The sequence below is a fragment of the Pseudophryne corroboree genome, chromosome 1 (assembly GCF_028390025.1).
Source record: "Pseudophryne corroboree isolate aPseCor3 chromosome 1, aPseCor3.hap2, whole genome shotgun sequence".
Classification (NCBI taxonomy): domain Eukaryota; kingdom Metazoa; phylum Chordata; class Amphibia; order Anura; family Myobatrachidae; genus Pseudophryne; species Pseudophryne corroboree.
The window spans coordinates 241,853,923-241,881,014 of NC_086444.1; the positions used below are offsets into that span (position 1 = coordinate 241,853,923).

General features: G+C 43.0%; 1 protein-coding gene across 2 annotated transcripts in view; it reads left to right on the forward strand.

Annotated features, from left to right (window-relative positions):
* The window catches only part of COMMD10 (COMM domain containing 10), a 788,131-nt gene that overhangs the window by 608,416 nt on the left and 152,623 nt on the right, over positions 1-27,092 (forward strand). The window contains exon 6 of one of the 2 annotated variants that reach the window (XM_063964165.1): positions 15,312-15,347. The exons of the other annotated variant lie outside the window; for it this stretch is intronic. Within the exon in view, the coding sequence (XP_063820235.1) occupies positions 15,312-15,347 (36 nt within the window). The remainder of the gene's footprint in view (positions 1-15,311; positions 15,348-27,092) is intronic. 2 annotated transcript variants of the gene reach the window in all.

Here is a 27,092-nt window from a genome sequence, read left to right on the forward strand (position 1 = left end):
GAACTGGCTAAGAATAATACATTCTTTGTATCTTTCATATTCTTTATATAGTCAAAACTCTGGCGTATACATTAGTATAACAGGCAAGGCTCTGCCTCACCTTACCACATGTCACTACTGAGGTTTTGGGTTTGATTGCTTTGGTTTCATCAAGGCACTCCGGTTTCCTCCCATAATTCAAAAATATACTGGTAGGCTACTGACAAAATAACCTTAGTTTGTGTATATATAGTAGGTACCATAGTTTGTAAGCTCCACGGGGACAGGGACTGTTGTAAATGGGAAAATATTCTCTGTAAAGTGATGAGGAATATGCATACACAATATAAATAAGCAAGCTTTACCTGTTTTCTGTCACTTTAACTTGTTTATATACTCAGACCTGCAATTTTGCACTAAAGAGCAATAAAACAGTGTATTGCTCAGTAAAGATTACCAAGGATCATTAAATCTTGGCTAAATTGTATTTGGCTTAAATGAACCATACTATATTTGGGTCACTCCAAGTTCAGTGTATTCTTACAGGAGTTATAAATGAACCACTACTTTACATAATCCAGGTTTAAGAAACTCTTTATATTTATAACCATTATAAGTACCAACATAATATGGATCAGTGGAGCTTGCAATCTATAGGCAATATTACATAGACACACACTCACTAGGGTTAATTCTTGTCAGAAGCCAATTAACCAGTATGTTTTTGGATTGTGAGATGAAAAACATACAAAAACACTGAGAGAACAAATTGCAGATTTAAGCTACTGTATGTGCACACGGGTGTTCTCTAGTTTCTGCCAGTTGATCATAGAAGAGAGTAGAACCTTACATAGAGACACTGAACTCCATAGAGTGATGGTGGGCAGTTCTCATGGCCATCTTACCATAGCTGAGAAGTAACAGGGAAAATGTTCCACTTTCTTCTGTCTATATTTCCTCTGATATGGCAAGACAATTGTGTGCACTTCACTGGAATTTCTCCACAGAGCTCAGTGATCAGTATGCGAACTTCCTACTCTACATTCATTATATAACCTAGTGGACATGAGTTTAAGTAAAACATGTGTGCTCAAGCTCAAACTCCAGTACTCTCTTGTATTCTCAAGTGGTTTTCTAGTAACACAACACATTATTTCAATATGAAATATATATATTTAAATTTTCAAAGCAAAAATGTAATATTTAACATTGGTGGAGCAGTCTTTTAATTAGATGTTTGAACACTCATATTTTGATGAATCAATGCCTTTTCACTTAAATCACAGTTGCATACTCTCCCAGAATGGCCAGGAGACTCACGAAAATCAGGTGGCACTCCCAGCTATCTGGAAAAGTGGGGAAGTCTCCCGCATCCAGCTGACCCCCACTTCAAACCCGGGAACAGCCACATAGTAGGCAAGAATGATTTAAATATACAGTACTGCAATCATAATCATTAACTTATTTTCTTGAAAGATTCACTAAAGCATTTATACAAAGCTTGCAGTGGCAATTGAGTCATGGACAACAGAAAGCCCCACCTTGTCCAGCAGTATCTTTTAATCACTTGAGTGCTAAGGACAATTTTGACTTCCTCAGCATATACTGTACATCAGAAATAAAGATTACAACAACTCGATCACTGCACTGTAGGTAAATAATAAACTAGATAATTGTGCCGGTCATGCTATTAAGTATTACTTTTTATTTTGTGTGGATGATAAAAACAACTGTGAAGAATAAGCAAAGTAATTAAGATATGATCTTCTCAGGGATGACTTTATGCAAAACAGACAGCCCAACACTTTACAAAATTACCATTCCAACATTAAAATATCTGATTTAATAGCTCAATAACCTAAGTACTTTTAAGAAGTAATCTCACCATTTGCAACTATCTAATATTTCACTTGGGCAGTAATCTTTTATGCATCAAAGAAGTGGTAAAAGACTCAATAAATGTAACTTTGAAGTAATAATTCAGCTGTATGAAAAAGGTTTATTAAAGGCTTTCTAACGATGTTGAAATTTATGAAAAAAATTTACTTACGTATAACAAATACAATTAATAACTTTGGTCAGTAAACCTATTAATTTGGAGTTAGACCAGAGATAAACAGGAGGAAAACAGAATGAGAACAATCAGCCATCTCTGCATTTAAAGGGATGCTTTCATCAAACTACAGTAAGCTACGTAACTCCCCACCTCAAACACCTGCTGTCTACATATACTGGACTCTCCTTACTGATTTCCCTGCTTGAACATTGCAAGGAATTACTCTTTGCCTGATGCGCTTAATGATTTCTTTTGTCTGCCAAAACACATTTGACTATATCAGTTCTGTGCCAGTATCTATGCAGTTTCAACACTGGTAACTTTTGCATTTTATTATGGCACTCGTTACGTCTCCTGGTTATTCCTGATTAATACACTATTGTTTTGTTGCTCCATTTATAATAAAAAAAAATTACACTATTGTTGTGCTTATATAGTTACCAACACTGCTCTGTTACCTGATTTTTTTCCACCAACTTAACTGCATTGCTTCTATATCACACAATCTCTATTCTTACTTCCCTCATCCACACCATGTCCCTCTTTTTTTCAACTCCCCCCCCCCCCCCCTCAGCACCACACACAATCCAATCTAATATTCTCCACCTCCTCCCCTATCTCCCCTCCTCTATCTCCCTTGCACTCCTCTGGTTCCCTCCACCACCACTCCCATCATGGTCCTTATACTCCACCACTTAGCTCTGCTCCCTCCCTTATTTTCCTGTTCCTCAACCTCACTCACTTTGCACTAAACTTCCTCCTTGCCCACCACCTACAGTTTCCTTTCCCCATTCAGGAGCCCACACTATACATACACTCTCTTTATCTCTGTTCTCCAAATCTATTTCCCCTCCACGCTATAGCAACCCTGATAACCTTATTTCACTTAATTCTGTCTCTCCTGTATCCTCTGAAAGCCCAGATCTATCAGTGTAAAAAGTGGTCCCCACCCATGACCTCTTCATCGCCAACTTCCTGAATCTATTTCCAATAATGGATTGCCCCCTCAAGCGCATATTTTCCCACTGCACTCTCCTCTGGGGGCCTCAAGTTCTTTCACACCCCCTGATGGGGTCCTTCTATACTCTGGATGCACCTACCAACTTATACCCTCAAATTCACTCATACTGTACATTTGAGGTTTATGTTCTCCATCTCTTCCAACCTGTCCACATTTGTGTAGCTGTCATCTATTGCCGACCTAGCTCCAAATTCCTTGACAGCTTTATGTCCTGTCTCCCCCAATTCCTCTCAACACCTTCCCTCCATCATCTTACTGTAGGGGACTTCAATATCCCTATTGATGCCCCCACTGACCCCTCTTACACTCCTTACTCTCACTTTATAATTTGGTCTCTCTATATACATACACACCTATGTGAGTGGCGCTCACTTGTCCTGGTCTTCACTCACCATTGTGATGTTTCTGATTTCATCTCTCTGACATCATCCCATGTTATCTTATCCCTCACGCCTTCTCCTAGTAGTGGGATTATATGACCTGAGACTGGTGTTTGGGAGGAGGAGGGTCCCTATTACAGAAACTATTTAATTTCAAAGTCAACATTCAGATCATGGGGAATAAGCATATTAACATTGTATATGTAACTCATGTAATTTTGTGCCAAAATGGTTTTTGTTCCCTTCCTCCACCAATTCCCTTCAAATATATATATATATATATATATATATATACCAAATATGTCTATCTATTTATCTCTCCCTCTCTCTCTATATATATATATATACACATATATATATATATATATATATATGAAACACAATAAGGACAAGGGCAGCTCCCAGTGCAATAAAACACCATGGCCCTCATTCCGAGTTGATTGCTTGCTAGCTGCTTTTAGCAGCATTGCACACGCTAGGCCGCCGCCCTCTGGGAGTGTATCTTCGCTTAGCAGAATTGCGAACGAAAGATTAGCAGATTTGCGAATAGAAATTTCTTAGCAGTTTCTGAGTAGCTCCAGACTTACTCAGTCATTGCAATCAGTTCAGTCAGTTTCGTTCCTGGTTTGACGTCACAAACACACCCAGCGTTCGCCCAGACACTCCCCCGTTTCTTCAGACACTCCCGCGTTTTTCCCAGAAACGCCAGCGTTTTTCCGCACACTCCCATAAAACGGCCAGTTTCCACCCAGAAACACCCACTTCCTGTCAATCACACTCCGATCACCAGAACGATGAAAAAACCTTGTTATGCCGTGAGTAAAATACCTAACTTTTGAGTAAAATAACTAAGCGCATGCGCTCTGCGAACCTTGCGCATGCGCAGTAAGCGACTAATCGCAATATAGAGAAAATCGTCAACGAGCGAACAACTCTGAATGACCACCCATGTGTGTAAAAGAAAGGGCTATGAGTGAACCCGTACCATGTATAAGATGTTAAATATACAAAGCATAAATATAAAAACATATATAGTGTAAACCAATTTACTATCTCGGCCTCAGCACAAATAAATGCCTATACATTAGAAAAAGTGAAAAACAGCTTATCTGAAAATCAGCATATAAACAGCAGTCAACGCGTTTCGTCCAGGTGGAACTAGGTATGTCCTCTCCTTCAGACTTCCTCAGGTGTAAGGTCCTGAAGAGATGTGAGCTACCCCATCTATGGGACAAATTATATATATATACATATATATATACATATATATATATATATAGATAGATAGAGATACAGCGCTGGATGATGATTTATGGGGATCACCAAGCAGTAGCTACTAAGGGAAAAAAGAAGTGGGTATACAGCACTGGGTGTAAAGAAATATAAAACAAATGGACGGTTTGTTTAAAAATGGTAATAATCACAATTTATTCATTAGGATACACCGAAAAATAAAATAAATAGTTAAAATATACATTCATATTGAAAAGAATATAAAGTCATATAATGCCACCAATGGGGGTAATATGTTAGTAGCAAATACACTCCTGTGCTCCTAAATGCAGGTTCTGGAAACTTAGCTAGGACACTGTCCAGTATATTACAGTCACTGTATAAATAATGAAGTTTTACCGGATGTATATAGGCAGATCCCTTGATGTTGTCTCAGCCTTAAAATGTTTCAAGAAATGGCTGAAGGGATGATCCGGGCATAAACTGTTGCAGTGCAATATCCAGTGGTGGAGCAAGTGTCCAATTAAATACCAAGTAGAAAAGCAGGAGTCCAGGATATCATCAAATTGGAAAAGCTCAGGTTCTAGGCTCTGCTACACCATCGTACGGAGTATAGAAACTCCCCTACTTTCATTAGATACCTGTAATTTAACTCACTTACGGGTTTACGATGCTTGTCACGTGCCGCGCTCCAAGTCACGGGATGCGTGTCACATGACCGGAGCATCGTACGGAGGATATAAACTCCCCTCTTTTTGCCTAAACACATGAGGCTCACTGTCCAACCAATGCAACTCTTACGCCGGTCACGTGGTACAGTCACGTGACGGGAGCAATGGATGAACATTAATGGTAGATGCAGACCAATGGTTATCGGTCCTTTACCTATCACATGATCAAATATGGTCATGTGAGCCAGGTAATTGTAACTTTTATGTGAGCATACAGTTCGAAAGAGGGGATTTCCATTTTTCAAACCAGGGTTTCAAATTGCTGAGAGTGGACCGCTAAAGTGATTTACCACTCTTATACCCACCAATTGTTGTTGTTTTTATTTCAAGTAATGTTGGCGTGTGATGATGGCACTTCTTGATGTGTCTCTGTAGCAGACATCGTTAGGGCCAGTGGGGCACAGGTAGGATAGGTTTGGGGGCTTTTTGTCTTGCTGCGATGGAAGAGTGGGGCTCATTCGCTATAGTCTTGCCCATAGGAAGAGCGTTTGCAGCAAAGGGGTTAATCATTTACTACTGCTGCCTAGCTTCTGAGGTAATTGTGTTTTCTTTCTCAGTGCTCCTCTTTCCTGGCTCATCAAAATGACAGGCTTATGCAGGATCAAGTGTAACACAGAACAGGCACATGGTGTGCTCTAGTGCTCAGTATAATGTGCTTGTATGGTTTCACTACAAAATGAATCTTGCAAATAAAAAGTGATTCAATAGTCGATAAAACCCTACAGTAATAATGATGACAGACACAAATTAGACTGAACTGTGTAGACATAAAATAGAGATTTGTGTCAATGGCTGCTAAGCTCTGCTTGGTAGGCATCCGTAGTGTACAGACCAAAAATATAGTCATACATAAAGTAACTGTACTCCATAACACACTGGTAACAGGATATAAGTAAATTAAATACAGTGTGCTCAAACCGCCAGACACCCAATTAAATATTTAGATGATAAAATGTTAAGCCTGCTGGTGTCCACGCGGTTGACTTTCAAGGTACATGAACCAACATTGTAGCTATATATAATGGTTATTAGCACAATTGGCTATACAGTTTTGGATACTTTCATAGCTTTAAAATGGCTCAAGGAAGCAATGTAACAATGTTAAATCACCACAGCAAGAGTTCCTACTTAGGCAGGAACATCATTGGTAATTTTTAAGTTACTTGGCTTTCGTTATTCAACTTTGTATTAGTATTCAGAGGGTGAGATTCAAATGTTCCCCTCCCTCCTGCATCTGTTCATGCCGGCCGTTATTCAAATGTTTCTGGAGACGGTAGCAATATCATTTCTGCTCGCTACCCCCAGTACTGGTGAGATTAAATGCGCACAAAGTGACCCATTCGGGCGCCCAAACAGAACTTTCGCGTTGCGCCCAATAGTTTAGTCAGGTTTAGCCTCTTTACACGTCACTTTAGACAGGAGATCGGGCACGATATAATAATTGAATATCGCCAGAGTCTGCAGAGCTTATTCAGTCTATGGTCCTGATTCTCTCAATTTTCCAATGTTTCTTGTGCTGTTCATCTGCTCTGTCCTCGCACACAGTGCGGTTGCAGACATCAGGTGAGTGACAGTCTGCAGCAATTTGGGGGAGGGGATAGTGATTGGCTTTGTTTCACAATACGAAGCGTGTCACTTTCATTTTGTGGGAGGGTCAGGGTCAGCATCTTCTGAAGCAGATTTCCTGGCTCCAGCATAGGAGTTGCGGTGACATTCTGAGTAATCGGTTACTCCGCTAACCAATGGTCCCACAGAGTGATCCGATGTTGCGTCCTCGGACCCAGCAGTGGAGAAAAAAAAATATTTATTGTTTCTTTTTTGCTATTGGACATCAAAAATAGCCAAAAAAAAATCACGGTGAGATTTGTGAGAGCAAATTTAGGTACTGTTATCACAGTAACTAAAGTAGTTTGGAGCATGTTATTTTGGGACTGTGATGGTGTCCACTGTGGTAGTTAGCTACACTGATGTCTTAATAAAATAATGGTTTTCTTTGGAGTTATATACAGCTGACTTATAGATTAAGCTTTATGCATCACAATTTTGTATTACCTTTGACCACATACAGTGAAGAAAAGTAAAAGCATGTAAGTCTTAAGACTGCAAATTCTGAAATTGGCCTCAAAAATTGTACTGGCATGTCCACACAATTTTTATTCTCCTAGATCTGCCACAGCAATAACATGTTACTGTTTTGCTTATTTTTTGTGCAATCTATAATGGATGCTGTGGATCCCTTGTAGCACCATACAAATAAAAGAGGATAATAATAATAAATTGTGCACTGCAGAGTCTGTGACATTTGCACTCACCCCAACTTTGGGGGCCATAGTTTTGCTACTATTCCATATTGTGAACTAAAAATGTCCTGATGTGAAGAGGGGAATGACAACTTGCAGGAAGACAGACTTCGGGGTCAATTCAATTTCCAGTGAATTTCTCATTGACTCAAGTAATCATTGCAATATACCACACTTATGGTAGCTTCAGACTCAGATTTTTATCTGTAGCCCATAGAACTGTATACAAACATTAGCAAGTCTGGAGCGAGATCAGGCCACAAAGAGGGGGAGGGCAAGTTTGGCTACTTTTAAAAACATTTCTACACCATTACAATGGTCTGTCTCGTTTGCAGTGTGAGGTAATTGTATCAACCCTTTAGATCAGGCATTCCCAACCACGGTCCTCAAGGCACACTAACAGTGCATGTTTTAGTGATATCCAGGCTTCAGCACAGGTGACTTAATTAGTAGCTCAGTTATTTTGATTTAACCATCTGTGCTGCAGCCTGGATATCACTAAAACCTGCACTGTTGGTGTGCCTTGAGGACCGTGGTTGGGAATGCCTGCTTTAGATAGTAAAAGGGCAAGGTTTTTCAGAATAGCAATTTAAATGTAAGCTGTGTAACACACGTGTTACAATATGCTATTGTATATTAAACAACGTTCAGACATCCAGCTTGTCTTGTGAGCACATTTGTTTGGGTCTGCTGATTTCCTGGAATTTTTTTCGCTGAGATCTTAACTTTTGTCCTTCAAACTCCCAGAGAGAACAGAATGTCATGTTTTCATCACTAGTGATTTTTACCCCTAGGGGGGTCTCAAAGTATTAATACACAATTTCCCAATCTCCAGTCTGAGCCACACTCTTTCCTCTTGTCTCAGCTATGGACTCTTCCCTTTAGAATCTAATCTTGCTCATGCACTGTTGTAGCAGGGCGCAGAGGTTCTCTGGACCAGCACCACCGGTCTACTGTATGACATAACATCACAGAACAAGCTTTGGGATAAAATTGGCCCTGGAACTTTCTATGTAGGGGTGGAGAGATACCCCACAAGCTGAAAACCGCTGCCTTACATCATGCATGGCTGCACTGTTTGCACACCCCTTGTTATGGCCCTGCTCTCATGAGCAGGGCCCTCCCTACTCTCTTTTTTCATGTCTGCATTTTTTTTTGTCTATGTACTATATCATGGGTCTTCAACCTGCAACCCTCCAGCTGCTGTGGAACTACACATCCCAGCATGCCCAGCCACAGTTTTGATAAAAAAGGTATGCTAAAACTGAGGCAGGGCATGCTGGGATGTGTAGTTCCACAGCAGCTGGAGGGCCACAGGTTGAAGACCTATGTCCTATGTCATGGGCAGTACAGATGGTGTAAAGGTTAGCATTACTGCCTCCTAACACTGAGGTCATGGGTTCAATTCCCATCATGGCCCTAACTGTGTGGAGTTTGTATATGCTCCCAGTACTTGCATGGGATTTCTCCAGGTACTCCAGTTTCCTCCCACAATCCCAAAATATACTGGTAGGTTAATTGGAGCCCGTGAATGTGTGTGCGTGTACATGTGGTAGGGAATATAAAGTACATTGTAAGCTCCACTGGGGCAGGGACTGATGTGAATGGCCAAATATACTCTGCAAAGCACTGCAGAATATGTGCGCTATTTAAATAACTAGTAATAAATAAATATCATGTTTTATGCTCTGTGGAACCTTAGAAATCTGCAGCAATAAAAATATTATGGAAAGAAACCCCTATCCCTCTGTTTCACAAACAAGGAGATGTAAGAACAGATATGACAAACTGTAAAGACATAACTTCTCTCTGCGTTGTTGTTTTGGTTTTAGTAATCACTGAATCAGGTACTAATAATGTGGAAACAAAAAAACCCAGCTGAGTCACAAGGTGATGTGGGCTCTGCTCTGCCCAGCAGATATGGTAGAGCCGCCTTCACTGATTTCTGTTTTCACACCCTAAGGACGCAAGCAGAATTCAGCATAAACTTACTGATCCTGTAGGTCCCAGCCAAATGATTGGTAGAATATGTCTCTTAGTCAAAGGCATGGATCAGTAGGAAATTATTAGCAAGCACTAATATGGGCTTGATTCAGAGTTGTACAAATATTGATATTTACAGAGTTGAGCGATTTATCAGCCGCATGCATCATGATCTCGCTGTACACGTGCCTACCTTAGCAGTGCCACTTGTGGGTAAGTTTTTTTTGCAAAGCGATTGACAATCAGGGATTGTTTGGGGGAGGTAACGGGCAGTGGCGTCAAAAACACAGGTGTTTCACAACTGTTTTCAAGGCCTTGTTTACTGCAGTCCCATATGCAGAAAATATGGCACCACCATTTCCATCTCCGTGGCCATTCTGCATGACCGTAAAGTTACTCACAGTTTCAATTATTGAAGGATCTGCTACCACTGCTCCATATTTGTACGCACTTGCTTGGACCTGCATTAGTGTTAATCTCTTATAGTCAGGCCCTATGTCTGGTATTTGTTATGGGTAATAAGAGAAGATTAAATCCACATTATTATCAGTACTTTTAAAAATCAATTCCAGAAACCCATTGTTTCCTTTACCTGAACTGTAGGTCTCTCATCCTTGGGATTCTTCTGAATGTTTGCAGTAGTGACACAATAGGAAGTGGGACCAAGACATTATTCTCCTGTAATCTAATCTGAAAGACCATTTGGCTGATTCTACATTGTTTCTAATAATATATATGTATTTTATCCTCCAGCTCCCTAACCTTAATTGTAGGGCTCCCTTCCCTGTTACCGACTTTCTCTGGAATGTTTGGGACACAGATCAGTTATTAAGAAGGATGCAGTATAGTACCATGCGGAACTAGCCTATAGCTTTGTCACTGTTCTGCTAATGGGGTTGGATGGTTACTTTTCCTAAAATATTACTGAAGAAGTAGAATTATTGTTATTATTTTAGTAGCCTTTATTTATATTTTACGGCACTGTAAATTTCCACAGCACCATACAGGACGCGATACAAAGCTCCGAAAAGCAAAGTAAACAAATAACACAGACATAATAACTCATAACTACAGGTGTGGGCATATACCATTATGCTGAGGGAGTGAATATAGGGGTGGGAAGGAGAAACACTAGGAGGGAGGGCCCTCCTAGCAAGAGCTGACATACTAAAGGGGGAGGGAAAGGCTGATTTATGTTGGGAGAAACAAGGGTACAGACGCAGCAGAATGTTTGAAGTAATGGTGTTTTGGGGGAGTATAATAGAATTATTATTATTATTAACAGTTTCTTATATAGCAAAGCATATTCTGTTGCGCTTTACAATTAGAACAACAGGAATAGAACAAAACTGGGCAAAATCAGAGATAGAGGTAGGAAGGCCCTGCTCGTAAGCTTACAATCTATAGGGAAATAGGCATTGATAAATAGACAAACAGAACTGTCTATTCCCTTGATGAAGTCCTGCTGATGACGGACGAAACGCGTTGGGACTACCTGCTGACATTTCTTCTTATGGACAGATAAGACATTTATCACTCTGAATTCTGTACGCATGCATTCCAGTTATTTATGGACAGATAGACTTTGCCAAAGCGTTCGATACTGTACCACACATGAGACTTATCTACAAGCTACAAGAATCAGGGCTAGGAAGCACAATATGCACTTGGGTCAAAAACTGGTTAGATAATAGGGAGCAGCGCGTTGTGGTTAATGGATCTTATTCAACTTGGACTGAAGTGCTAAGTGGTGTGCCGCAAGGCTCAGTATTAGGACCGCTATTGTTCAATATTTTCATTAACGACCTAACAGAAGGTCTAGAGAGCATGGTGTCAATTTTTGCAGATGATACCAAATTGTGTAAGGCTATAAATACAGAGGAGGATGCCGAGTCTCTTCAGAACGGCTTAGTTAAATTAGAAGCATGGGCAGCCAAATGGAGAATGCGCTTCAACACAGACAAGTGTAAGGTAATGCACTGTGGTAACAAGAACAAAAATTACACCTACCTACTAAATGGGGTAAAATTAGGGGATTCTGTACTGGAAAAGGACTTAGGTGTCCTCATAGATAGCAAGCTAAGCAGTAGTACCCAAAGAAAGGACTGCAGCAAAGAAGGCTAATAAGATATTAGCATGCATAAAACGGGGTATTGATGCTAGGGACGAGAGTATTATACTCCCGTTATATAAATCACTAGTGAGGCCACACCTTGAATACTGTGTACAATTCTGGGCACCGTACTACAAAAAGGATATCCTGGAGCTTGAAAAGGTACAGAGGAGGGCGACCAAACTAATTAAGGGCATGGAGATGATGGAATACAAGGAAAGGCTTGAAAGACTAGGCATGTTTACATTGGAAAAGCGGAGACTAAGAGGGGATATGATCAACATCTACAAATATATAAGGGGACAATACACAGAGCTTGCGCGGGACCTGTTTTTAGTTAGATCAACACAGAGGACTCGTGGACACTCGCTCAGGTTAGAGGAGAGGAGATTCCGCACAATACGGCGTAAAGGCTTTTTCACGGTAAGGACAATACGTGTTTGGAATTCCCTGCCCGAGGGAGTTGTAATGGCGGAATCTGTCAACACCTTTAAGAATGGGTTAGATAAATTCCTAATGGATAAGGATATCCAGGGGTATGGTGCATAGTCATGCATTATAGTTACTATAAATAGGGATAAAATGCAACGGCTGACCGCAGCATCAGTCAGAAATTTTAGTCAAATCATCATGCATAGGAGACCACAAATGGGTTGAACTCGATGGACAGTTGTCTTTTTTCAACCTCGGATACTATGTTACTATAAGCTTGATATAATCTTTTATCCTGTATGCATGATATACAGCTATTCACATATTTTTATGCATTTTTATGTATTTTTATGTCATTTTGTGTATTAAATAATTTATTTTTTATATATACACTGTCTAGGCTATATATTGATTGCATACTTGGGAATATGCTATTTCCCTAATTAAGCCTAAATGTTTTATAGCCAGTGATATATTTTGATATTGTACAAAAAAACAGTACACACTATGTTCGCTCTTCTTTTTTTCAACATGTATTAAGCATCAAAGAAGCATCGCCTGAATTTAGCTTCTCTGGTTTTCAGATACGTTTTTTAACTGGTTCTAATATACCCACCCTTGATACCTTCATTTATATTCACCTTGTTATATAATTCACACTCTTGGGCGCTTATTCTCACCAATTCCTCTAAATCCTTATGTGTGCATGCCAAGCACATTTTTATGTATTATAAGCTGCCACTCACTTAATATTTTGAGAAGTGTTTTTATCCTATAATTATATTTTTACAAAAAGGTTATTTTAAATTTAAGGTATAGACAACACAAAGCCGCACCGAAGCGCCGTAGTCTTTATTTCTATAAATACTTACAAATTTAATGGAGAATCAGTAAAAGAGAGGGGTCTGCAGTACTATGGGTTAGAAGTTTCCCATTAGCAGACCTAGTTAAGTTTATGTTTAAATTAGTCTGTCTTCACTAATTAGTTCTGTCTCATATCAGTTGGCCATATGTAGACATGTTTAATTTGTGATTTAATTGTCTCATAGAGAAAATTAATGAAACGTTGGCATCTCAATGCTCTAGATCAGGGGTGGAAAACCTTTTCCCTGCCAGGGGCCATTTGGATTTTTTTTAAGATCATTCGCAGGCCATTTTTTAAGCGAACCCCCCATCTCCAAAGCATGCACCCTTACACGTAATGCCTACATTAGTGCTCCTTACATATAATGGCCACAGTAATAGCGGCTTACACATTCTGCCCCCAGTAATTCTCACAGTAGTGCCAGATACACATAATGCCAGTTACCCAGTATAATGGCAGTTACCCATGATGTCTCTGTATAGTGCCAGTTACCCATGATGTCCCAGTATAGTGCAGTTACCCATGATGTAACCAGTATAGTGCCAGTTACCCATAATGTCCCCAGCATAGTGCCAGGTATACATAATGTCCCCAGCAGAGCACTCACCACCACTGCAGAACAGGTCCCATCCAGACTTCTGCACACCACCTCCTCTGATCAGCAGCAGCCTTCGATGAACAGGTCTGCTAGAAGCCGGGCACAGGAGTCTCAGAACAGCAGGAGCACGGAAGACAAGTGGGGGACACACTCATACAGACAGTGTGCTGAGCGCCCTTATAACCCACGTCTAGCAAAGCCACACACCCTGCTAGTCCCGCCCACGGTTGCCTTGGCCGTGGTACCCAACGCCCTCCTCCATCCGTCCCCCTGCCATTCCCCTAACTCACGTCCTCCTCTTTTGTATGCCATCCCTCTCCTAGTCCCATCGGTGCCGCAGTTTCCCTGGTTTCCTGGCCAGGCCAAGTAAAATGACTTTGCGGGCCTTATATGGCCCACGGGCCGGACATTCCCCACCCCTGCCTTAGATGCTGGTAGTCAGAAAATCGGTGCCAGAATCCCAATCTCAATTAAGCACCTCCCTCCTAAAATGATAACCTGCTTGAAATAGTGATGGGGAGCATGCTAGAGATATATAGAACAGTATAAACACATTTGTAAGCTTTAATTACTCTTTAAACATACTACTCCTACTTCTTTGTAATGGTTAACCAACCAAATATTTAAAAATAAATTTATGGTGGTAAGGGAACTCAAGTCAAATCATGTGTCAGCACACTCTATTCATATTGTCATGGATTGATACTGTACTGTAGCTCTCAAATACAGAAATCATACATTCACACAAGAGAGAGGAGAAACCCTTTAAATGTATGCATTAAAAGGCAATCTCCACCTAAATGAATGTTTTATTGGTCCCATTTTTTATTTTTGTATTTTTCATCAATTGTAACCTCTTCCTGGGATTTTTTTACTTTATACTTTAACTGAAGTCGGTTTCATCCCATTGTTGCTTGTTTGAACTAAGAAAGCTGGTTTACACATGCGCATACACATCCAGACTGGTTCATGAAGCTGTAAATTCAAACTTACAGCTGCCTTCTCGTATTACACAGTAACATTTTATTAGTAAATTGCGGCGGCAGAAGATCTTTATCAAAGCTTAACAGTAAGTAGACCATGGGACACCACTGTGCAGAGTTTTGTGTGGCATAGTTTCATGTCCTTGCCGCCAGCCTCCGGTGACTGCTCCCTTGGCTTGCACAATTTTTGCATGATATGCCCCAATGTGTGTCTAAAATGTGAAATTAATTACTTTAGGAAATGCATTTGTGATATTGAGTAACTAAACCTTTTATGCAGAGAATATACTGTACCTGGTGGTAAGTGGGGCTGGCATTATAAACGGACGGTTGCTATAATGAGGAATCAGTGTATATTATTGCCTTATTCCTTTCTCAGTTTTGTTTCATTATTCTGGCAATATTGATTATTTAAATGACACAAGGTCATAATCATTGCAGTTTTATTCATTGCAGTGTAAGCCTTAATTTCTGCAGTCCCAGAAGGTTATATAAAAAGAAATGTGTCTGTTAATAGTGCTAATGAAACAAATTAGTGTGAATTGAGGGAACAAAATGAATTGAACTGATTAAAAAAAAAAAAACCTTACCATTTAATATGATTAAGGAGAATCTCAATCTTGTTTTTGTGGATTAGGTGATTGGAGATCCTGTGCTGTCCATCATTAAAAAGGTATTTGTCCTATAACTCTCAGCACTGTACACAAAAGTAACAAGGAGTACTGTGGAGGAAAGGAGAGAATGCAAAGATCCAAAGCTAAAGTACTACAGGTGCTCTGCATACAGGTGATGCATGAAACACATTATGTAGGGCATTCCTACGTGCGAGCACACCCTTGATCCTGAAATAGAGAGGAGGCAATAATACCACTCCATGCACAGGCAACCTTACTCACAAATTTATCTGCAGATGATTGTCATCTCTCTAGCTACATATCCATTTGCAGGTCAATGGGACAAAGTTTAGCAAAAGCATACAGGGAATTGCCGGTTGCACAGAATTATGTGGTTACCTGTCTGGCCGGTGGGTCTGGCTACTACTGTGAGGTTGATCTCCTCTCTGATCTCTTGGTGATTGACGACTCATGTCACTGGGAGATGGGGCTTATGTATGGAGGCAGGCCTCAAGTCCAGTGCTGTTAGCACACAGGTTAGCTTGTAGGGGACAGCATTGACTGCAGCCCCCAGAAACCAGATGGGGTTGCCATAATAGCACCTCCACCTGTTACTGCCTGTCTTTGGGTGATAAGTAGGGAGTGCTTCCGATGGGAAGAAGTCACTGCCACTACTAGACAGTCCCTGCGGGTGGCTTGTTTTCAGACAGATTTTTTTGCTCCAGTGCAAGTGCACATTGATAATGAATCCCGCTATGAAACCAACCATATAGCTGTGGGCAGTTCAACTCTGCGTCTGTTGCATTATGCATAATGGTGGCTCAGAAACATTGGGGCAGATGTAAGAACGTGCTCTATGTGCATTTTGCACATAGCGCACGTTATATCCCGATGTTATCGCTTCCCCTGAATGTAAGAAGCGGCTCTCAGCTGGGATTTAAAAACTGCACACAGCGCATACAACAATATCGCCTGCCACGCTGTGGGCATAGGAAGGTGGTGGCTACCTTATGTTTAACAGGTGAGGTGGCTCTTCGCCTCACGTTAATCCCCCAGGTCACATCGCCAGGTCGGGGCTGGCGCTGCAGTACTGTAGCTGCTTTGATGTGTGTTTTTTTTTTAAATAAAACTTTGACAGCCCACGACGTCCCTGCGCATGTGCTGGGTCATGTTTCTGGGAGCTGGGGAGATGACGCATGTGCAGGGCCTGAACGAAAGGCACTAGGAAGCAGTGAGCTCCCTCACACAGCCGGCGGCGGCGAGCGCCCAGCCTAATCGCACATGAGCTGGAGGCTGCCAGCGGCGCAAGCAAGAAGAAGGGAAGAAGTGCGCATGCGCAGAAAGCCAGTGGCGGCGATATCAGCCTAGCTGATGTGGGGAAGGCATATCACGGGACAGGTTAGATAACGCCCTCCCATATCGGCAGGTACTCCTATAATACATTGAGGTGGCGGGTCAGGGCGTATCACCATGATAATGTGGTGATACGCACCCAGTCACATAACGTCCGTTAGGACGTTTTTCATACATCGCCCCCACTGTTTCTGTTTGCAGCAGCAAAGAAATGTAAAAGCAAATGCAAAACGATGGATGTTCATACCGGGATAAAGTGTCTGCTATAGGTTGGTGCAAGAGTCAGTAGTCAACACAGTGGTTCACCGCTGGTGGACTGTCTACTCTAGAACCACAGGCTATTAAACATGGCGAAGGCTGTAACTAGCAGCATTTGCATTATCTCAGCCATATCTTCGGCAACAGATGCTAGTCCACCTCTGAATCATGCCAAGAGAGAGAGTATTTATTTCACAGGATGTGCATTAGGGCGGTAACAGAAAATAAAGGACCATATTACAGTAAATCTGCACTAGCACATACTGGAATTAACAAACGCGTCTCCTCCCTCTAGCTAGAGCCCTCTGTTGCTCTTACAACTTCAAAACAGGTGCACTACATTCAGGTAATCCATGAAATACATTATGTAGGTCATTCCCACCTGCGAGTTCACCCTTCATCCTGACATAGAGAGGAGGCAGTACTACTCATACACAGGCAATCTCACTCTGTATCTGTTCTGCAGCCCATTGCCAATGAGACCACATTAAAAGAAAACCTTTTTCTATAAAAGGTCCTGAGGCTTTCACTTAGAGGCTGTGACTAGAATTAGATATAGGGGTTTTGTTACTCATGCAGGTGGTTCTACAAAATATTCTAGTTTAGGTAATAAATACTTATGCAATCTGTTTTTCTTTGTGGTTTCTTAAGATGAAATTGAACCATAAAAAAAGTAACATTAATAACTAAAACTACATTTTTCAATAATACATTTTTTTTTAAATAAAACTATCTCAGAAAAAAATCCAGCCTAGGATTTGTTATTCAGTAAAATAAGACTATTGGTCATGGGTCTGAATACTTTTTTAAAGCACATCTGACTTTTTTTTTATTATGAGTTTAGAACACTGTCATAAATTGTTGAAGGGTTATTCATGTTACGCTTGATCAATAAGGACAGCTGATTTTCATAAGCAGCCCTGACTGTAATGTAAAAATGCTGTACGGTGCTATGCGGATATAAAGCTCAGGCTTCAAAACGTTCAGCTTAATGTTCAGAAAGCGTACATCTCAGCTGCAGCTCCAGTAAAACCGCTGAATTATTTACAGAGCGTGCCAGCTCCATCCAAGATGCTTATGTAAATGGCACACAACTGGTCATTGCAATGGTAATAATACAGTCAGCAGCATGTAGGTTTAGCTTTATTTGACAGCTGCCTTGGCTTTTTACTCCTGTTTGTGTGCTGTGTAGCCTTGAACCGGCAATGTTCTGTATTGTTGGTGATTTTACTGCTGCTCTCATTTAAACAGCTTGATCGTTAGGAAGCATTGTATCTTATTTAGGTCACATGAAAAATAGGATGTTTGGTGCAGTGAGAGAAGGTGATGTGTTATTAGCATACAATACATCCTTTCTCTCGCTCTGTTTCCAAACATTCTGTTCCTAGGCTGTAACTCAGCAAATGGGGGAATGATTATACACTTTTATAACTCTTAACCGATATTGCAGTTGTAAGTAATGAATGAGTAAGATCAAAGGTGCAGTGACTTCCTGGGTACTAGAAACTAATACAATTATTGTGATTTAAATTAAACCTGTTGTGAGTAATTGGCCGAGATAATGGTTATATGTGAAAGTTGGGGGTTCCAGGCAAAGGTCCACCACCAAAGTGCACATAATGGAAGGGGAGAAGATTTCGTATCATTCATAGTTAGTGTAAAACACCTTTAATTATCACAAAGGGAAATGTGTGAGGTCTCTGTGTGCGCGATGAATGTATGACTGTGACATTACTATATCAGAGAAGTACTTGCTGATTATCTCACAAAGTAAATGATGGATAAGAGGCTGCAGAGAACAGTATTTTTTTTTTATTTTCTTCAAAACTGAACTGCCATTTGTGTACAAGTATGAATGTGCATTGCCGCTGATGAAGAGTGAATACAAATCCATGTTGCAGATGTATCCTAGGGGTTTATACACTGTGTATGATCCCAATCTAAGCCTATGCAACCATGTTTCCTGACATCAGAGGTGGTTGCAGCGCACTTTCGGTGTGGCCATGCACTAGAGGTTATTTTATTTTTTAAATATCCAGTTTTATTTTGTACTGCACCTGTCATAAAAGTGCATGACCGAAGAAACACTTCCCTTCCCCATGCAAATAGGCAATGTCTCGCTAAAAGTAGTGGGACAGTTAGCTAGTGTGTTCAAATATGGTCTTATGCAATTTCTCTATCGTCCTAGTGGATGCTGGGGTTCCTGAAAGGACCATGGGGAATAGCGGCTCCGCAGGAGACAGGGCACAAAAAGTAAAGCTTTAGGATCAGGTGGTGTGCACTGGCCCCTCCCCCTATGACCCTCCTCCAAGCCAGTTAGATTTTGTGCCCGGCCGAGAAGGGTGCAATTCTAGGTGGCTCTCATAAAGAGCTGCTTAGAGAGTTTAGCTTAGGTTTTTTATTTTACAGTGATTCCTGCTGGCAACAGGATCACTGCAACGAGGGACAGAGGGGAGAAGAAGTGAACTCACCTGCGTGCAGGATGGATTGGCTTCTTGGCTACTGGACATGAAGCTCCAGAGGGACGATCACAGGTACAGCCTGGATGGTCACCGGAGCCACGCCGCCGGCCCCCTCACAGATGCTGAAGCAAGAAGAGGTCCAGAATCGGCGGCTGAAGACTCCTGCAGTCTTCTTAAGGTAGCGCACAGCACTGCAGCTGTGCGCCATTTTCCTCTCAGCACACTTCACACGGCAGTCACTGAGGGTGCAGGGCGCTGGGGGGGGGCGCCCTGGGAGGCAAATGAAAACCTTTAAAAAGGCTAAAAATACCTCACATATAGCCCCAGAGGCTATATGGAGATATTTACCCCTGCCTAAATGTACTAAATAGCGGGAGACGAGCCCGCCGGAAAAGGGGCGGGGCCTATCTCCTCAGCACACGGCGCCATTTTCTGTCACAGCTCCGCTGGTCAGGAAGGCTCCCAGGTCTCTCCCCTGCACTGCACTACAGAAACAGGGTATAACAGAGAGGGGGGGCAAAATAAATGGCTATATATATATTAATATAAAAGCAGCTATAAGGGAGCACTTAATCATAAGGCTATCCCTGTCATATATAGCGCTTTTTGGTGTGTGCTGGCAGACTCTCCCTCTGTCTCCCCAAAGGGCTAGTGGGTCCTGTCTTCGTATAGAGCATTCCCTGTGTGTCTGCTGTGTGTCGGTACGTGTGTGTCGACATGTATGAGGACGATATTGACGTGGAGGCGGAGCAATTGCCTGTAATGGTGATGTCACTCTCTAGGGAGTCGACACCGGAATGGATGGCTTATTTAGGAAATTACGTGATAATGTCAACACGATGCAAAGTCGGTTGACGACATGAGACGGCCGACAAACAATTAGTACGATCCAGACGTCTCAAAAACACCGTCAAGGGTTTTAAAACGCCCGTTTACTTTAGTCGGTCGACACAGACACAGACAGGGACACTGAATCCAGTGTCGACGGTGAATAAACAAACGTATTCCTTATTAGGGCCACACGTTAAAGGCAATGAAGGAGGTGTTACGTATTTCTGATACTACAAGTACCACAAAAGAGGGTATTATGTGGGATGTGAAAAAACTACCATAGTTTTTCCTGAATCAGATAAATTAAATAAAGTGTGTGATGATGCGTGGGTTCCCCCCGATAGAAAATTATGGGCGGTATACCCTTTCCCGCCAGAAGTTAGGGCGCATTGGGAAACACCCCTTAAGGTGGATAAGGCGCTCACACGCTTATCAAAACAAGTGGCGGTACCGTCTATAGATAGGGCCGTCCTCAAGGACCAGCTGACAAGGCTGGAAAATATAATAAAAAGTATATACACACATACTGGTGTTATACTGCGGCCAGCGATCGCCTCAGCCTGGATGTGCAGAGCTAGGGTGGCTTGGTCGGATTCCCTGACTAAAAATATTGATACCCTTGACAGGGACAGTATTTTATTGACTATAGAGCATTTCTATATATGCGAGATGCACAGAGGGATATTTGCACTCTGGCATCATGAATAAACGCGATGTCCATAACTGCCAGAAGATGTTATGGACACGACAGTGGTCAGGTGATGCAGATTCCAAACGGCACAGTATGGCCGTATAAAGGAAGAGGACTTGTTTGGGGTCGGTCCATCGGACCTGGTGGTCACGGCAACTGCTGGAAAATCCACCGTTTTTTACCCTAAGTCACATCTCTGCAGAAAAAGACACCGTCTTTTCAGCCTCAGTCCTCTCGTCCCTATAAGATCATATCTGCCCAGGGATAGAGGAAAGGGAAGAAGACTGCAGCAGGCAGCCCATTCCCAGGAACAGAAGCGTTCCACCGCGTCTGACAAGTTCTCAGCATGGCGCTGAGACCGTACAGGACCCCTGGATCCTACAAGTAGTATCCCGGGGGTACAGATGGGAATGTCGAGACGTTTCCCCTTCGCAGGCTCCTGAAGTCTGCTTTACCAAGTCTCCCTCCGACAAGGAGGTAGTATGGGAAAAAATTCACAAGCTGTATTCCCAGCAGGTGATAATTAAATTACCCCTCCTACTACAGAAAAGGGGTATTATTCCACACTATATTGTGGTACTGAAGCCAGAAGGCTAGGTGAGACTTATTCTAAAAATTTTTTTTTGAACACTTACAAAGGTTCAAATTAAGATGAAGTCACTCAGAGCAGTGATAGCGAACCAGGAAGAAGGGGACTATATAGTGTCCCGGGACATCAGGGATGCTTACCTCTATGTCCCAAATTTGCCCTTCTCACTAAGGGTACCTCAGGTTCGTGGTGCAGAACTGTCACTATCAGTTTCAGACGCTGCCGTTTGGATTGTCCACGGCACCCCGGGGTCTTTACCAAGGTAATGGCCGAATTGATGATTCTTCTTCGAAGAAAAGGCGTCTTAATTATCCCTTACTTGGACGATCTCCTGATAGGGGCATAGTCCAGGGAACAGTTGGAGGTCGGAGTAGCACTATCTCGGATACTGCTACAATCAGCACGGGTGGATTCTAAATATTCCAAAATCGCAGCTGATCCCGACGACACGTCTGCTGTGCCTAGGGATGATTCTGGACACAGTCCAGAAAAAGGTGTTTCTCCCGGAAGAGAAAGCCAGGGAGTTATCCGAGCAAGTCAGGAACCTCCTAAAAACAGTGCATCATTGCACAAGGGTCCTGGTAAAAATGGTGGCTTCCTACGAAGCAATTCCATTCGGCAGATTTCACGTAAGAACTTTTCAGTGGGATCTGCTGGACAAATGGTCCGGATCGCATCTTCAGATGCATCAGCGGATAACCCAATGTCCAAGGACAAGGGTGTCTCTCCTGTGGTGGTTATAGAGTGCTCATCTTCTAGAGGGCCGCAGATTCGGCATTCAGGATTGGATGCTGGTAACCACGGAGCCCAGCCTGAGAGGCTGGGGAGCAGTCACACAAGGGAAAAATTTCCAGGGAGTGTGATCAAGTATGGAGACTTTTCTCCACATAAATATACTGGAGCTAAGGGTAAATTTATAATGCTCTAAGCTTAGCAAGACCTCTGCTTCAAGGTCAGCCGGTATTGATCCAGTGGGAAAAACATCACGGCAGTCGCCCACGTAAACAGACAGGGCGACACAAGAAGCAGGAGGGCAATGGCAGAAACTGCAAGGACTTTTCGCTGGGCGGAAAATCATGTGATAACACTGTCAGCAGTTTTTCATCCCGGGAATGGAAACTGGGAAGCAGACTTCCTCAGCACGACCTCCACCCGGGAGAGTGGAAACTTCATTGAGAAGTTTTTTCCACATGATTGTAAACCGTTGGGAAATACCAAAGGTGGACATGATGGCGTCCCGTCTGAACAAAAAACGGGACAGGTATTGCGCCAGGTCAAGAGACTCTCAGGCAATAGATGTGGACGTTCTGGTAACACCGTGGGTGTACCAGTCGGTGTATGTGTTCCCTCCTCTGCTTCTCATACCTAAGGTGCTGAGAATTATAAGACGTAGAGGAGTAAGAACTATACTCATGGCTCCGGATTGGCCAAGAAGGACTTGGTACCCGGAACTTCAAGAGATGCTTACAGAGGTCTTATGGCCTCTGCCGCTAAGAAGGGACTTGCTTCAGCAAGTACCATGTCTGTTCCAAGACTTACCGCAGCTGCGTTTGTCGGCATGGCGATGGAAAGCCGGATCCTAAGGGAAAAAAGGCATTCCGGAAGAGGTCATTCCTACCCTGGTCAAAGCCAGAAAGGAGGTGACCGCACAACATTATCACCACGTGTGGCGAAAATATGTTGCGTGGTGTGAGGCCAGGAAGGCCCCACAAAGAAATTTCAACTCGGTCGTTTCCTGCATTTCCTGCAAACAGGAGTGTCTATGGGCCTCAAATTGGGGTCCATTAAGGTTCAAATTCGGCCCTGTAAATTTTCTTCCAGAAAGAATTGGCTTCAGTTCCTGAAGTCCAGAAGTTTGTCAAGGGAGTATTGCATATACAAACCCCTTTTTTGTGCCTCCAGTGGCACTGTGGGATCTCAACGTAGTTCTGGGATTCCTCAAATCACATTGGTTTAAAACCAGTCAAATATGTGGATTTGAAGCATCTCACATAAAAAGTGACCATGCTCTTGGCCCTGGCCTGGACCAGGCGAGTGTCAAATTGGTGGTTTTTTCTCAAAAAAGCCCATATCTGTTTGTCCATTCGGACAGGGCAGAGCTGCGGACTCGTCCCCAGTTCTCTCCCTAAGGTGGTGTCAGTGTTTCACCTGAACCAGCTTATTGTGGTGCCTTGCACCTACTAGGGACTTGGAGGACTCCAAGTTGCTAGAAGTTGTCAGGGCCCTGAAAATATGTTCCAGGACAGCTGGAGTCAGAAAATCTGACTCGCTGTTTATACTGTTTGCACCCAACAAGTTGGGTGCGCCTGCTTCTAAGCAGTCGATTGCTCGTTGGATTTGTAACACAATTCAACTTGCACATTCTGAGGCAGGCCTGCCACAGTATAAATCGGTTAAGGCCCATTCCACAAGGAAGGTGGGCTCATCTTGGGCGGCTGCCCGAGAGGTCTCGGCATTACAACTCTGCCGAGCAGCTACGTGGTCAGGGGAGAACACGTTTGTAAAATTCTACAAATTTGATATCCTGGCAAAAGAGGACCTGGAGTTCTCTCATTCGGTGCTGCAGAGTCATCCGCACTCTCCCGCCCGTTTGGGAGCTTTGGTATAATCCCCATGGTCCTTTCAGGAACCCCAGCATCCACTAGGACGATAGAGAAAATAAGAATTTACTTACCGATAATTCTATTTCTCGGAGTCCGTAGTGGATGCTGGGCGCCCATCCCAAGTGCGGATTATCTGCAATACTTGTACATAGTTACAAAAATCGGGTTATTATTGTTGTGAGCCATCTTTTCAGAGGCTCCGCTGTTATCATACTGTTAACTGGGTTTAGATCACAAGTTGTACGGTGTGATTGGTGTGGCTGGTATGAGTCTTACCCGGGATTCAAAATTCCTCCCTTATTGTGTACGCTCGTCCGGGCACAGTACCTAACTGGCTTGGAGGAGGGTCATAGGGGGAGGAGCCAGTGCACACCACCTGATCCTAAAGCTTTACTTTTTGTGCCCTGTCTCCTGCGGAGCCGCTATTCCCCATGGTCCTTTCAGGAACCCCAGCATCCACTACGGACTCCGAGAAATAGAATTATCGGTAAGTAAATTCTTATTATCTCCACTTAACTCAAAAGGCCTGACTGAGTGGTAACGGCTCATCCGCACATAGGGCCTGATTCAGATGTGGTTGGGGATACGGCACATAGAGCAAAGTACAGATGTTTGAGTCAGGCAGCGGGACAGTGGGGTTGCAGGACACAGCGCGGATCACTAGTGCAAGCAGGAGGCATCTATCTCAGACGCCTCCTGCTGCATTAACATAGTAGTGCACTGCTGTTGTTTGCACCACCAACCACATCTGAATCAGGCCAATAATCAAAGTTTAGCAAAGGTATGTTTACAGGCTTGCTGGCTGTGCTCAATTGATGTAATTCTGCTTGTTTTCAGACAGATATTTTGCACCTTGGATTGGGCTGATGCAAGTGCACACTAGTAATGATGACCACTATGAAACCAAGCATACAACTTTGCGTGGACCCCATTATGCAAAATGGGTGGCTCAGTAACTTAAAGTGATGTTTCTATATGCAGCAGCAAGGACACGTTACATTAAATAGGTCCTCCATTACAATATATTTTGTAACTTTATCCCAACCATGGGGTATATTTACTAAGGTCCCGATTTTGACCGAGATGCCGTTTTTTTCATCAAAGTGTCATCTCGGTAATTTACTAAGCAATAATCACGGCAGTGATGAGGGCATTCGTAATTTTATGGAAGTCCAACAAAAAAAATACAAATGAATACACCATCGGTCAAAACGCGGCTGTTTAAGTATGAATCTCGGTAATTTACTAAGAAGTGCAAAGCAAAAAAAAAAAAACACTGCCGTGAAAAATTACAACTCGTAAAAAAGTGCTAAAAAAAAACAGACCTGCTTTTTTAATCCGTGATTGTATAGGCATGCAGGGATCCATGAGATCCGTGCATGTATATCAGTGGGAAGGGGTGGGAAAGTGGTTATTTTATTAAAAAAAATTGCGTGGGGTCCCCCCTCCTAAGCATAACCAGCCTCGGGCTCTTTGAGCCGATCCTGGTTGCAGAAATATGGGGAAAATTTGACAGGGGTTCCCCCATATTTAAGCAACCAGCATCGGGCTCTGCGCCTGGTCCTGGTTCCAAAAATACGGGGGACAAAAAGAGTAGGGGTCCCCCGTATTTTTAAAACCAGCACCGGGCTCCACTAGCTGGACAGATAATGCCACAGCCGGGGGTCACTTTTATATAGTGCCCTGCGGCCGTGGCATCAAAAATCCAACTAGTCACCCCTGGCCGGGGTACCCTGGGGGAGTGGGGACCCCTTCAATCAAGGGGTCCCCCCCCCAGCCACCCAAGGGCCAGGGGTGAAGCCCGAGGCTGTCCCCCCCCCTTCCAATGGGCTGCGGATGGGGGGCTGATAGCCTTTTGTGATAATGAAAAGATATTGTTTTTAGTAGCAGTACTACAAGGCCCAGCAAGCCTCCCCCGCATGCTGGTACTTGGAGAACCACAAGTACCAGCATGCGGCGGAAAAACGGGCCCGCTGGTACCTGTAGTACTACTACTAAAAAAATACCCAAAAAAAGACAAGACACACACACCGTGAAAGTAAAGATTTATTACATACATGCACACAAACATACATACATACTTACCTTATGTTCACACGAGGGTCTGTCCTCTTCTCCAGTAGAATCCAAGGGGTAGCTGTTGAATAAATTCTACTCACCAGATCCCGGGTCCTCGGGGCAACCATTTGTAATCCACGTACTTGAATAAAATAAAAAAACGGAAAGCCGAGCCACGAACTGAAAGGGGCCCCATGTTTTCACATGGGACTCCTTTCCCCGAATGCCAGAAACCCACTCTGACTGATGTCTAAGTGGGTTTCTTCAGCCAATCAGGGAGCGCTACATTGTAGCACCCTCCTGATCGGCTGTGTGCTCCTGTACTGAGTGACAGGCGGCACACGGCAGTGTTACAATGTAGCGCCTATGCGCTCCATTGTAACCAATGGTGGGAACTTTCTGCCCTGCGGTTGACCTAAAGTGACGTCACCGCTGAGCAGAAAGTTCCCACCATTGGTTACAATGGAGCGCATAGGCGCTACATTGTAACACTGCCGTGTGCCGCCTGTCACTCAGTACAGGAGCACACAGCCGATCAGGAGGGTGCTACAATGTAGCGCTCCCTGATTGGCTGAAGAAACCCACTTAGACATCAGTCAGAGTGGGTTTCTGGCATTCGGGGAAAGGAGTCCCATGTGAAAACATGGGGCCCCTTTCAGTTCGTGGCTCGGCTTTCCGTTTTTTTATTTTATTCAAGTACGTGGATTACAAATGGTTGCCCCGAGGACCCTGGGACCCGGGATCTGGTGAGTAGAATTTATTCAACAGCTACCCCTTGGATTCTACTGGAGAAGAGGACAGACCCTCGTGTGAACATAAGGTAAGTATGTATGTATGTTTGTGTGCATGTATGTAATAAATCTTTACTTTCACGGTGTGTGTGTCTTGTCTTTTTTTGGGTATTTTTTTTGTAGTAGTACTACAGGTACCAGCGGGCCCGTTTTTCCGCCGCATGCTGG